Source organism: Diachasma alloeum, unplaced genomic scaffold (assembly GCF_001412515.2).
Source record: "Diachasma alloeum isolate Michigan unplaced genomic scaffold, Dall2.0 Dall_scaffold_00176, whole genome shotgun sequence".
Lineage (NCBI taxonomy): Eukaryota > Metazoa > Arthropoda > Insecta > Hymenoptera > Braconidae > Diachasma > Diachasma alloeum.
Window position 1 is genome coordinate 3,137,274 of NW_021680342.1, and position 13,961 is coordinate 3,151,234.

The 13,961-nt window shown below is 40.0% G+C and overlaps 1 protein-coding gene across 1 annotated transcript; it reads left to right on the top strand.

Annotated features, from left to right (window-relative positions):
* Nucleotides 1-591: 591 nt before the first annotated feature.
* Nucleotides 592-13,445, top strand: LOC107041162. Its single transcript, XM_015261620.1, has 4 exons — nucleotides 592-773; nucleotides 3,349-3,548; nucleotides 5,819-6,123; nucleotides 7,649-13,445. The coding sequence occupies exons 2-4, from the start codon at nucleotides 3,441-3,443 to the stop codon at nucleotides 10,974-10,976; spliced, it is 3,741 nt and encodes a 1,246-aa protein (XP_015117106.1). The 5' UTR covers nucleotides 592-773; nucleotides 3,349-3,440; the 3' UTR covers nucleotides 10,977-13,445.
* The last annotated feature ends 516 nt before the right edge of the window (nucleotides 13,446-13,961 follow it).

Below are 13,961 nucleotides of genomic sequence, written 5' to 3' on the forward strand. Positions count from 1 at the left end.
TTCGGGCAAAATCATTAAATGGAGAATAATGTTCTGAAAGATAGGCAATAATGTCATTAAAGATGGGAGAAGTCAGTGGAAAGACACTGGCCCCGGGTGAAAAAAAAAATTTTTGTTTTTCACTTTTTCCGAATACTTTCGAGAGTTCTGGATAGCCCGTCGCATGAATCATCGGAATCAACGCCCAGATAGAATGAGAATACTTAATTTCTGCTTAGGGAAATTAATGTCTTCGGGAAAAACACAGGTTTTATGACTCAAACGGTTGGATGTCAAGTTCGAGTTGCACTTGAAAACTCGATAAGAGCAAATACAAAGGACTAATTTTTGCGTGAACAGGAGCTACGTCCAGAGATTTCAAGATTCATCATCCTTTCCTGTTCACACGTTTCCCACATTTACTTCCCAAAATTAAGTATTTTTTCTCGTGTTCGAAACCGTGGGAATATTTTAATTACTCCAAAGTTGATACTAAAATTACAAAAATTATTAGACAAAACATTTGAATCTCAGTGGTGCAATCTAGTGAGAATATGGCGGTCATAGGGACCCTACGTGATTACCAGCAGTCTATGCGACAACCGACAAGATATCTAGCTTCCCGTGATTGATGTTGCGATAAAAATTAGTCGTTCTCGAAAGCCCTTTCGAGCTTGCTCAGGCTGTTTTGGCGTGGTCTACCGACTATAGAGTTTTCCCCGAACTGTCAGCTTGTGTACGCAAAGTGTAACTAATGCGAGCGTGAATTCGTTGAACAAATCAATCGAACTTTGGTAAGTGTCAAGTTCTCCATGCTTCACCTCAAAACAATCAATTCAACATTTCAAATTGCAATCGTGAATTTTCAAACAATTATCTTGGGAGTCAGCTATATGTTGAGCGTTTGCCAGTGACCTAGTGAACAATTTGGCGGGTTTGGTGGTGATTCCGTGCTGTTTTTTCCAGGCGGTACTGGCTACCAAGACTATTGAGGATATTAGACGTGATTTATGGTCTTAATACTTGATATCCTGAATTTAGTGTGATAATTCCTCAGGATTAAATCAATCTTAGCTCTTCAAACTTCAAGTTTTCATGCACATTATTTCAATAATTTAGATTGCCAGCTTTAACCCTTCAGGCCCTCAGTCCATCGTTCTATCGTGTTTACAATTAGATGGAAGGAATATTGAAACGAAAGCTTCGTACGCTTAATTCAGTAGCGAAGTGGTAAAAGGAGATAAGTCAATTTTGACTATTGACCAGTTTTCAATGAATATCTCAGAATCTAAGGAAGATAGGAAAATTTTTGTTAGAACCTTTTTTGTGGAGCCGATTGAGTGCTACAACAAATGTAATTACGAAAATTTCGCTATCCCCCTTAGATTCGGAAATATTCCTCAAAAACTCAACTGGGAGATAAGTCGACTTATCTCCATTCACCACTTCACTACTGAATTCATCGATGCCTGTTTTCATAATTAAATGTCAACGTATTACTGTTTCATGAGAGCCATCGAGGTATCCACTCAGATTTGCATGACTCGCTAAATCCTCATCCGAATTCTTGATAAACTGAGTTGAAACTGATAATTACTGATGTGTAAATCAGTCTCAACTTTTCAAACTTCAAGTTTTCAGCCTCAATGCCTCAATATGATCATTTTCTTGCTCCTTACAATGAAATGGAAACATGAAGTGAGAGCTTCATACGCTCTATTCATCCAAAACTTGTGTTTGTAATTGAGTGTCAACGTATTACTGCTTTATGACAGCTATCGAGGTATCACTTAGAGATACATTACTCGCTCTACCCTCCTTTTCTTTTCTCCAACAAAGACCTAATCAAGAATGGAACAACTTTCATGCAGCCACTTGTTAGGTGTAATTTCTTACATGCGGTCGAAAACACTTGGAGCTCTTTTCTCAGGAGGCATTGTTGTATAAATGAAAAAAGCGAAATGAACACTTTCAACTTTTTCAACAATTTAAATAGGGGAGGGTGGGGTAAAATCGACACTTTGGACTTTTTTAAAATTATTCATAACTCAGAAACAAATTTATCAAAGAATATGACGCATTATTTTATTTGCTTTTTTCTAGAGCAAATTAAGAGCTATAAAAAAGGTCTTAACAAAAATTTTGCTCTTTCTTAGATTCCGAGATATTCACTGAAAACTGGCCAATAGTCAAAATCGACTTGAACCGTTTTACCACTTCGCTACTGAATTTTTTTGCTTGAATTGCGTCAAACAGTCATTTCTCGACTGTTTCATTTTCCCCAATATTTCATTTTGCTCCACTCTCCCCTATTCCATTTCGATTTAAACGAATTCTCTCTAATTAGATGTAAGATGATGAGTTTCCAACTGAATCATTCCACTTCTCCTCATCAATTCCCTGCATTAAAGACAGCCAATTGAATGAACTTTAGACTTTTTTAAAATTATTCATAACTCAGAAACAAATTTATCAAAGAATATGACGCATTATTTTATTTGCTTTTTTCTAGAGCAAATTAAGTGCTATAAAAAAGGTCTTAACAAAAATTTTGCTCTTTCTTAGATTCCGAGATATTCACTGAAAACTGGCCAATAGTCAAAATCGACTTGAACCGTTTTACCACTTCGCTACTGAATTTTTTTGCTTGAATTGCGTCAAACAGTCATTTCTCGACTGTTCCATTTTGCCCAATATTTCATTTTGCTCCACTCTCCCCTATTCCATTTCGATTTAAACGAATTCTCTCTAATTAGATGTAAGATGATGAGTTTCCAACTGAATGATTCCACTTCTCGTCATCAATTCCCTGCATTAAAGACAGCCAATTGAATGAACTTTAGACTTTTTTAAAATTATTCATAACTCAGAAACAAATTTATCAAAGAATATGACGCATTATTTTATTTGCTTTTTTCTAACGCAAATTGAGTGCTATAAAAAAGGTCTTAACAAAAATTTTGCTCTTTCTTAGATTCCGAGATATTCACTGAAAAATGGCCAGTAGTCAAAATCGACTTGAACCGTTTTACCACTTCGCTACTGAATTTTTTTGCTTGAATTGCGTCAAACAGTCATTTTTCGACTGTTCCATTTTGCCCAATATTTCATTTTGCTCCTCTCCCCTATTCCATTTCGATTTAAACGAATTCTCTCCAATTAGATGTAAGATGATGAGTTTCCAACTGAATGATTCCACTTCTCCTCATCAATTCCCTGCATTAAAGACAGCCAATTGAATGAACAATTTTAGACTGAGTAATTAGATGAGGAGCAATTGATACCATAAGCAGTACAATGTTAAGTTTGATTGCTGCGAGTGCACTGGTCTGACGAAGTATTTTGTTTCATTAAAATTGTTGACACCAGTGGGATGATCAATGGTGGCAACAAGCGGTATGGTTTATGAGGAAATTGTCGGAGTGCGGGGCAGCTGACCCCAGCCTCCGCGCAGTCTATATATGCGCGAGATGCCCCACAATTTGAATTCTACATCTGGCAATTCTGCCAATTCCGGGCCAAATCATCAAGGGTACCATCAAGTCATTGGCGATGGGCTACAACCGGAGGTTTGTTTCGTCGTTTTATGCATATCAGTTGTTATAAAATGAAATATATTTGTTGGGCCTAGGCTACTCACTGGAAGATTTCACGTGATGACAGCGCCGATTTCAATGATTTCGCAAGAATTTTATATGAATAGATAATTCAAGGATCCCGCAAAGTGATTTCATGACTGCAATTGACTTCGAATGATTCTGGGAATTTAGAACCGGATGAAATGAAATCATTGAAATAATGACGGATAAAGTTTAGCGAACAAGAGGAAAATGGGCGGAACGGTCCATTCTATTCCACTCTTTCTAAATAATTCAGAAAAATTGAGATTCTGTGAAAAATTTATTGTTTTGCATCGATTTTTTATAAAAAAAGCAATTGATCTCGATTTTTTAGATAAATTATTATTTATCTAAAAAATCGAGATCAATCGCCTTTTCCTATCGTAAAAAGGAGAAAAGAAATCGATCTCGAAATATCTCGAAAATCTCGAATAAGGGTAAGCGTAAGACTGAAACCGAAGCGCCACTACGTGAGTAGATGAGAAGGCGCGTGCGCAGCTACGTGTGGAAAAAGTGAAAACTGAAAATAGTACATTACATATTCGAGCCTTGGAAAACAGATCACTGTCCCCCACGTGCCAGATTGCCTTCCGAGCTGAAGGCGAGGTCATCCGAGCCGAAGACGAGGATGGCAAGCACGTGGGGGAGGGTCGCCTTGGAGGATTTTTTTTCACATTTTCAAAGGGTCAGATTTTCCGTTTTTCCAGGGGGAAAGTCGACTTTCGCCAAAATTGAATTTTTTAGCCGGGTGAACGTTGATTTCAACTATTTAAGCGACGGGCTGTTCAGAACTCTCAAAAGTATGTGGAAAAAGCATAAACTGAAAAAGTTTTTTTTTTCAGATTTTCAAAGGTCAGATTTTCCGTTTTTCCAGGGGGAAAGTCGACTTTCGCCAAAATTGAATTTTTTAGCCGGTGAACGTCTGATTCCAACTATTTAAGCGACGAGCTATTCAGAACTCCAAAAGTAGTGGAAAAAGGTAAACTGAAAAAAAAGTTTTTTTCACCGGGTCAAAGGGTCAGATTTGGATCCTTTTTCAGGGGAATCGCAAAGTCAGGTCACGGGTCAGTGATTCGCCAAAATCGATTTTTGTAGCCGGGTGAATGTTGATTCCAACTATTTGAGCGACGGGCTATTCAGAACTCTCAAAAGTATGTGGAAAAAGCGTAAACTGCAAAAGTTTTTTTTTTCACATTTTCAAAGGGTCAGATTTTCCGTTTTTCCAGGGGGAAAGTCGACTTTCGCCAAAATCTAATTTTTTAGCCGGGTGAACGTTGATTCCAACTATTTAAGCGACGGGCTATTCAGAACTCTCAAAAGTATGTGGAAAAAGTGAAAACTGAAAAAAAAAATTTTTCACCGGGGGCCAACATGTCAGATCTTGAATTTTTCCAGGGGGAAAGTCGGTCAAAGGGTCAAAGTGTCAGATCTTGGATTTTTCCAGGGGGAAAGTCGACTTTTGCCAAAATCCAATTTTTTAGCCGGGTGAACGTTGATTCCAACTATTTGAGCGACGGGCTATTCAGAACTCTCAAAAGTATGTGGAAAAAGTGAAAACTGAAAAAGTTTTTTTTTTCACATTTTCAAAGGGTCCGATTTTCCGTTTTTCCAGGGGCAAAGTCGACTTTCGCCAAAATCGATTTTTTTAGCCGGGTGAATGTTGATTCCAACTATTTAAGCGACGGGCTATTCAGAACTCTCAAAAATATCCTATCGTAAAAAGGAGAAAAGAAATCGATCTCGAAATATTTCGAAAATCTCGAATAAGCGTAAGCGTAAGACTGAAATCGAAGCGTCACTACGTGAGGAGACGAGAAGGCGCGTGCGCAGCACGCGCGGCCGATCTCTATATAAAAAATCGAGTCGTATCGGATCGTATTCTCTTTGAAGTTTTTCCTATTCTTGGAAATTTTTATGCCCAATTTGTTTTCAGCTGAATTTTTGTTTAGCATTGTAAAATCCAAAAAACAAGCATAAACTTCTTAAATCGATACAAATAAATCCCAACGGTATAAGTTTTGTAGAAAAATGAAAATCTACTGACTTGAATAAAAATTCCATGATTATCTGTAGGAATCGGCGCCAAAAATGAATAGAAATTTTAATAGAATTCCTTAGAGAAAGCGCAGAATATCCCCCACGCGTTGAAATCAATTTCTTAATAAGTGAGTAGCCTTTCTAATTTTCGCGAAATATTAATTTCAAAAATTAATAAACAGAAAGAGCCTGTGCAATTCGATGCTAGCCATCTTCGAGGCGCACCAGCGGAAGTCGAGTCGCTTGTCCACAACATCAAAGAAGTCGCTCAACAATTTCTGTACCACTGGAAGACATTTCCAATCGTCCTACCTCCACCCCTTTCGGCTTGTTCAGACGGCGATGAGACCTTGGTCCGTAAAAAATACCACCTCAGAGACCTCTTCGTAGCACCGAGCTTCGACGAGCTCGATGCGGTCGCTGTTGATACCAAAGGTGAACCCAGAAGACTCACCAACAAACAACTGGAGAGCATAAGAGAAAGAGGGTATGTCCGTTTTAAATTCCTCTCCTAAAATTTCATAAACTCTTTCCTAAGTAGACGCAACTAATAAATCTGCAATTTTTATAGTCAACTAGGCCAGTAGTGCTGAGTTACAAAATTCTACGTGTAGTGGATTTTTTTTCTCTTCTACAAATAAAAACGATAGTTTTTATAATAGATTATAAAAATCCCCAGTGGATGAATGAGTGAACTGAATCAGATATATAATCAAAAATTCGTAGGGCTCTTGATGTCTTCTTGAATTTCATCTTATTGTTCTTTGTTGAATAATTGTTGTGAAGCTTGCACAAGGATAAGTACGGAAAGCCGAAGAAACTGAATGCCACTCAATTGGAGAGCATTCAAAGATGCGGGTATGTTGAAACACCGATACGTTCACAAAAATTGTTGTTGTCATTAGATGTTAAATTATCAATGTTGACAGGGATTTAACCATTTCCATTCTTGACAGAGTATCAAGTGGGGAGAAGAATTGTCACGTGTATAGAGCATTTTTGTAGCCTTCGTTGATACTGTATTTCAATTGTGCAATTTGTCCTGTGAATTTTGCTAGACGGAATTTTTTAATTCTAGAGCTTGAGTTGTAAATAATCATTCACCTTTTATTCCTTATCAATGAATAGTAAGAACTCGTACGAAAAAGTTCGAAAGGAACAAAAATTATATTGTTCTTTATTGAGAATTCTACAGTTTCCCGATCCATTTTTTGAAATAGTAATTGTTAGATTACGTATTATTTGTTTTTAGAATTATTCTAGATTTTGTCGTCTGTAAAAATACAGATAAAATTCTACTGCCGTTATAGTCATGTTATGTTGATTCCAGATTAACGTTATAATTTACCTTTTTCGAACAAAATACCCCACATTTTCAAAGTGTTTCAGTTTGAATGTTAAAATCAGACAAAAAATGCAGTGAAATAAAATTTGGATAATTGATGCCAAGAAATTTCTGCATAACATATTTCAATTGAAGAAGTTTTGAACATTAAAAATCTATAGATTTCTCCCTATCAAATATTATTTATTAGAAATTGTTTAAACTGTTGAATTTGTTGAAAACACACTACACGGAGAGAAATTTTCTAGAAAAATTCTAGTACGAGTACTAGAAAAAATCACAATCCACCGGCTGTGAAAAATTCTAGTGCTGTTAAGGTAAAATTTCTTGGTATTTCTGGTAAAATTTCTGGGGATTTCTGTGAAATTTTCACAGAAATACGGGGAAAAATTCACATTTTCCCCAATAAAATTTCTAGTGTCGGCACTGGAACTTTTTCCTGGCGGTCACTTTGCGCCCCTTTTCCCGTGCTAGCACTAGAATTTTTCACAGCCGGTGGATTGTATTTTTTCTAGTACTCGTACTAGAATTTTTCTAAAAAATTTCTCTCCGTGTAGAATTTCCAATAAAATTCCACTAAAAATCAAATATAATTCCATTGAGTTTCCCTCCACCCGTCCTCTCAAAAACCTTGACATTAACCACTGAAACCCCTCTCCACTTCCAGAGAATTCGAAGTTGACTCGATAAACTTCACCGGCCAGACCCACCGCTGGAGACTCAGCGGACTCCTCCAAAGAGGGCGAGATCGACGAAGGGAAACCCTGCTGAACGACCTCGCCCTGGCGACAAGATTCCTCGTAGTGACCGCACGAGCCCGCCTCATATCCCACTGTTTCAGTATTTCCCAATCCCTGAAGGCCCTCTTAACCGGACTGCTGCGCCTCCTCGACATGCTCATCGGAGTGCCCTCCCTCCAGGCGCAAAACCTAGAAGGAAAAATCAGAGAAGAGCGCTGTCGCTACCTCGTCGCCGAGTTGATATGTCGCTCGGAGTACGAGGACTCCCTGGAATTGCTCTGTGGCTTCGTGCGAAAGCAATTGCGTCGCGCAGCGATGGAAAAATTCGAAGTGGAAAGAGAATCCTCCCAACTGCTCCCCGTCTCGGTGCCCTTTGTCTTCGGTACGCCAAGCGGTACAGCCGTAGACCTGCGACTGTTCAGCAGAGACATAATGAGAAAAGCCATGCCAATTCTCGTAACAATCCTCGAACGAGAGACCCGCGGATGGTTCCTCCACTTTCGCGAGCGACTGATCTCCGAATTACGAGGGCAGAAAAAAACTGACGAGGAGATTGAGGAGCAAGTGAACGAGGCTGTCATGCGAGAGTACCTCCAAAGAGTCTACTCCAACATCCTGATTCACCCGGACATTCAAGCCTTGGGGGACGGGATCGGTCAGCTGTTGGTGCAGCAAGCGCAGTCCGTCATTCTAATGCATCGCGCAGTGGAGAGTGTCAAGCGTAAATTGGCACACGCCAAAGAATCACTTCGCAAGAGCATGGAGAGCGAGCACCCAGTGCTCTCTCGAATAGGGCCCTGGATGCGTGACAGAATGAGAGAAGCTGAGAGCCACTTCATCGAAGAGTGCCAGTGGAGCGCCCACGAGGAGGCCCTCTCCCTCTGCAGTCTTCAAAATCTCCAGCAAACCGTCTACTTCCTCAATCGTGACTTGACATTCATGCGCGAGAGAGAGCCCGTTCTCCTCAAGGAGCTTCGAAAAGTTGAAACCCCAACGAGGAACTTTCAGTGGCCCACGCAGATATGGCTGCCGAGGAATTGGATAGTCCGTAGAAATTTCCAGGGAACGTCCGAGGTAATTCCAACGATACTGAGTAACACACCGACGTCGATAACAACCCCGAGGGCAGATCCAAGTCAGCCGGTGTTTCTCGTGGAGAGGGAGCTCGTCCACACGACGACAACACGCTGGCCCATGTGGCGATGGATAAACTACATCGCGAGGACCTGGTGTTGGACGTGGAACGCCATGTTCCTGTTCGGGGTTGCAGTCCCCTGGTGCAGCAGAGTCTCCCTGAGATCGCTCCTCCTCGTCGAGCCCTTCACCCCAGACCTGGAGTTGAGCCAGCTGAATGGAACCCTTTTCCCACGCAAATCCTCCCAGACACCGACCCTCTGCTCGCGTCTGATAGCCCTCTGGCGACACATCAGCAAGAGTCGAACGCACTTCGAGACCGAGCCCGATACTGGCTTCATCGGGAAGGGGATGACGAGGCACATCAACAGAATGTGGAATTACGGGGTGAAGGGTCTGCTGGGAACCCTCGGCATTCTTTTTATATTTCCCATTATTTGCGTTGTAGCTAGTCTTGGCTCTCTCATCATCGCTCTGTCTGCGTTCGTGTGGATGCCTCTAGTGACAATGGCTCTTCACACCTTCATGGCCCTCGTCATAGACCTCGACAGTCCCGAGGCGAGTAGAAATCGTTACTTCGTCGTGCTGGAGGCGTTAGTGTGGAATATTGGAATCCAGGGCTTTCTCCAGCCACTGGCTGCCCTCGTCGTGGCCCTCTGCATATGCCCTGTCATTTCGTTCTTCATAATGACTGTTGCGGTGGTGAGGTACTGGGTGAGAGTCGTCTGGGACACAGCCATGTTCCATCTTCTCATAAAGAGTCGTGGGAGGATACCAGCGAGTGACAGCTTCGTGGTGAAGAGAGTGGCAGGGCCTGGCCTGGCGTCTGATTATTACTACCAGATTAAACCGGAGCAGGCACTGGCTGCCTTCGAAGCGAAACTCGAGCTCGACGAGTTGTTCGCATTTCAGCACGAGACTGAACGACTGATAACTCAACCCCAGAGGGACTTCACTCAGTTCGTCGAGGCCTGCTTCAGCCCCTTCGCCACGAATCTAGCCAAGACGAAGGATCCGTACAAGTCTCTGGAGAAAGAGGCCAGGGATTTGATTGGGGTTCTCCACGAGAAGCTCGATCGACGCAGGAAGGATCTCCAGACCGGTCTTGGTGTTGCTGTGAGGAGTAAAATCAAACTCACAACGTTCGATCTGAAGATCGTTATTCAGCAGGCGGCGCTGATGCTCGAGAGACTGTACCCAACTCACGTTTTTTCGAGGCTCAATGGTAATGAGGACGACTTTTGGGAGAACAAGGGGCTCAGTGTGGGGGACTGGGCGGGACTGGCAGGGCTCATGTATGCTGACATCTTCAGTCTAGATTTTCTACAGCCCCTCGATGACACTGACACCAAATTCAAACTCGAGCCACACTCTGGAATTGATCTCTCTAGGTATAGTAATATGGTTAATAGCACTGAACTTGGGGGCATCAATGGGCCTGATCTGCTCGGGGCTATTTACGCACCGAGGGGGAATATACAGGTCCACAGTCCCTATTTGGAACTGTCTGCCTTTAATCCACGTGCCAAACAACAAACGAGCAGCAAAAAATCGGAGAAAATGTGCGAGTCAAGTCTTCTGCATCAAGCGAGATCGAATCGTAAGACTATGACTGGGAGTTCGGGGGGCGACACACGGTGGCAACCTTGGAAGAGGGAGATGAGACCCTACAGTGCGGAGAAACTACTCATACCTCTTCCCATTCCTCATCCAGCTCATATCGCCATTACTATTCACAATAGGGATTCTGAGGATCCGATTCCTCTGGACTCGGAGATCTGTCAGAATATTTTGAGAGCCATCGAGGAATCACCTGGGGAAATGGTCATTGAGATTGTCGGACGGTTTAGGGGGGGAGGGGACTCCAGTTTTGACTCGGTTGCGTCGCAGTCCTCGGTCTCTCTGGACGCACCTGGGGAGAAGGAGGAGGAGGAGGAGGTGGGGGATAATGATAAGCAGGGGGAAACTTATCACTGGACTTTGTCGAATTGGACGGGGGGCATGGCCAGACGGAGAAAGAATTCTGGGTCTATCAAGGTCGATCTCGCCTCTCCAGAAGATGTCACTCTTGATACTGACACCACGAGGGTCATGTTTAGCACGTATGGAACGACTGTCTGAGTTAGGGGGGATATGCCCTTGGAGATTCACTTGATATTATTTTTTACTTTCGGATTGGGGGTGGGTCTAATGGCGAACTCGCGTGGAGCTCCTTTCCCTGTAATTTCGCACGAGATATTTATAGTTGGAAGTGTTTTCAATTTTAACGCGGATGGAAAAATTTGATAGAGAACCTAGCGCTAGTGGGAGACTCTATTGGAACTCCATGAGAATTCTGGGGGAATTCTGCTCGAATTTTTTTTAATAGATTCTTTTTCGTAGAAAAATTTACAGATGTTGATTTTTCGTTGTAACTCATTCTGTGGGGATTTTTTATGAGAACTTTTGGGGTTGAATTTTTCAGGTTTTTTCGGGGATTTTATTATGAAAAAAGAATAAAAATTTGGGGAGAAAGTTTTTTGAAATCTAGGCCTATGAACTTTTTATAGAAAAATCAAAATCTATTTTTATTCTGAGAAATGTAATCTAAAGTGAGTTTAGAATTGGCGGAAACGAATAGAATTATTTGATAGAATTTTAGAACTCCAAGAGAATTCTTACGGATTTCCAATAGAAATTTAGTAGAGGCTTGAATTTGCCAATTCACAGCAAGAATTGAAAATTACATCAATTGAGTAGTGAACAAATTGATAATTGAGGACAGTTGTCTCAATTCTCACATTTTTCAATAATTTTGTAATTTCATCTCTTGATCATTAATTATGAATTAATGAGCGATAATTCAACCGTTTGTAAATGAAAAATCCCTTATTCAGGTCTCAAAATGGCGATTAGAAGATTTTTTAAAAAATCATGCAACTTCCCTATTTCTGAATGAAACTTTCAAAACTCTAAAAACGTTATCCATGTTTTGGAATATCGCAGACGAGAGAGAAAATGATTATTCTCTCGAATACCCCTAATTAAAAAACATACATCGTGCTTCATTCGAGGGTAATTCCGTACACCATTTTATTGAAAACATCGGTATTATTTAGTGATTAATTTATTAACAGCGTCATTATTATACTATTGATATTATTTTTTTATTGTTCATTCATTTTTGCTTTTGCAAGTGATACGAGGCTATTAGTTTTCTCATGACGATTAAAATTATCATGTGACGGTCGTATGTCAACATCAATGTACATGCAGTTCTCTTTAGGATTTTTATATTTCATTTTATTTCACTGCATAAAACCATCAGAAACCATCATTCAATCATGCTCTCCTCATTTTGAAATTTCACTCATTTTTTAGCTAAGGCTGAATTAATTTTCACTTGAGGTAATTTTACCTATTCGAAACATCTTCCATTACAATTACTCAAAAACGTAATTGAAAGTGTACTCTGGCAATCAATGTGCTATGATTATCAAAAAAATTGTAGTAGTGTGAGCTAATGTAGTCTGGGCACGAATTTCTAGTTTTCAAATTTCAGGGCTACTCTGAGAGAAAAAAAAATGTTCTCAAACAAGATTTGCTTGAACAAAAAAAAATTGCAATTCTGTTTAAGTAAGAAATCTCAAAAGTGTTTGTTTTATGGGAGAAAAAGGATAGTAATTGTTCGTTTTGATCACCTAATACTCAAAGATAATAAATTAATTCTTAAATGAAATAATAATGATGACACGACATGAAAACTTGTTCGAGAGCATGTTTTTTTCTCGAAGTGTAGAGAGTGAGGAGTGAAAAAGACGTCGAATCTCACATGGCAACTGCATGAGTATTAATATACAGCGATAGAATAAGCCTACCTAGGTGAGTAATTGGGAATTATGTATCCCCAAAATTTAAACCTTCTACGAAGTTTTCAGACACTCGTCACAAAGATAAACAATCGAGTGGAAAAAAAATGAAAAAAAATCGTCTTCAAACGGATATTTTATTGACGCCTTTTTAGTTGACCAACGCCTGAACTCTTCTCGATTAAGAATAAAAATTGTCTAATGACTTGTAATAAATTACGAAATAGTGGAGAAAAATGTGAGTTACTAAAATCAATCGGCTGTGTGCAGTTTCACTAGATGTTTCACGAGTCTTGAATGCGATCACGTTAATCGCGAGTAGAAAGCGTTAAATAGAAAGATTTAATCAATAAAAGAAAATGACAAAATGAAGCTTGACTCATTCGATCTCTCTTAGTTCAAATAATAATTGTAAAGCCATAAACATTCCGTAATTGTATTCAAGTTGGAGAGGGAAAAAAAAGAGATAAAGCTGTGCATCACGTTTTACATTTAAATAACAGTAATTTCAGATTCCATCCATGAGACTTCAGCAAAGATTTTAGAATATTTGGATGGGAGTTTTCGGAGTGATAATACGAGAAATGTCAGGTACAGGTTCACCTGCTAAATCAAAATGTTGTCGAGCTATTATGATGGGACTTCTTAACACGATTTTTTTAGCAAACGTTGCGATGAGTGTGTTAGACCTTGTAAAGTATATTATAATATATGAATATTATATATCACAAATGTGAATGAATCTCTAGTGTTTTTATTAGAATCCTATCAGAATTCCACTGTCTACGTTCGAGCATAATCATTTTTCATAAAGTGGATTGACAATGAATGATTGTTTTGATTGTTAACTCTTTATTCGCCTTGCGATTGGTTGATGGATCAATCAATGATTTCCATGACTATAGTCCAACCAGAACTTCTTTTCTCGCATGAACTTAGTTTCAGGTAACGAGTTTCTATGGTTTCTATCGTCGAATTGTTGATTTGTCAATGAAAACAAAGGAAAACCATTTTTTCCAAAGGGAAAAGAAATGCTGGCCCGACTCTACGAGGATGTTATGGTGCGTTACAGAGCTCACTTGGTGGTCGCGCGTAACGGCGCGCATGATTGCCTAGTAATTCATAAAAAAAGTTAAAAAAGCGCTATTGTTTCCGTTCAGATCCAGCTCTCTCGCTAATTAATTAGCAATTTGCCTTCGAATGAAGCTGTTTTAGATAGACAACTATGAGAAATTATGAGGAGTATTCCCGAAATTTC

Excerpts from the sequence above, each read along its gene's own strand:
- LOC107041162 (XM_015261620.1), top strand. The coding sequence starts at position 3,441 with ATGCGCGAGATGCCCCACAATTTGAATTCTACATCTGGCAATTCTGCC. Across the intron at positions 3,549-5,818 it reads GCGATGGGCTACAACCGGAG|AAAGAGCCTGTGCAATTCGA; the intron begins GTTTGTTTCGTC and ends ATTAATAAACAG. Across the intron at positions 6,124-7,648 it reads GAGAGCATAAGAGAAAGAGG|AGAATTCGAAGTTGACTCGA; the intron begins GTATGTCCGTTT and ends CTCCACTTCCAG.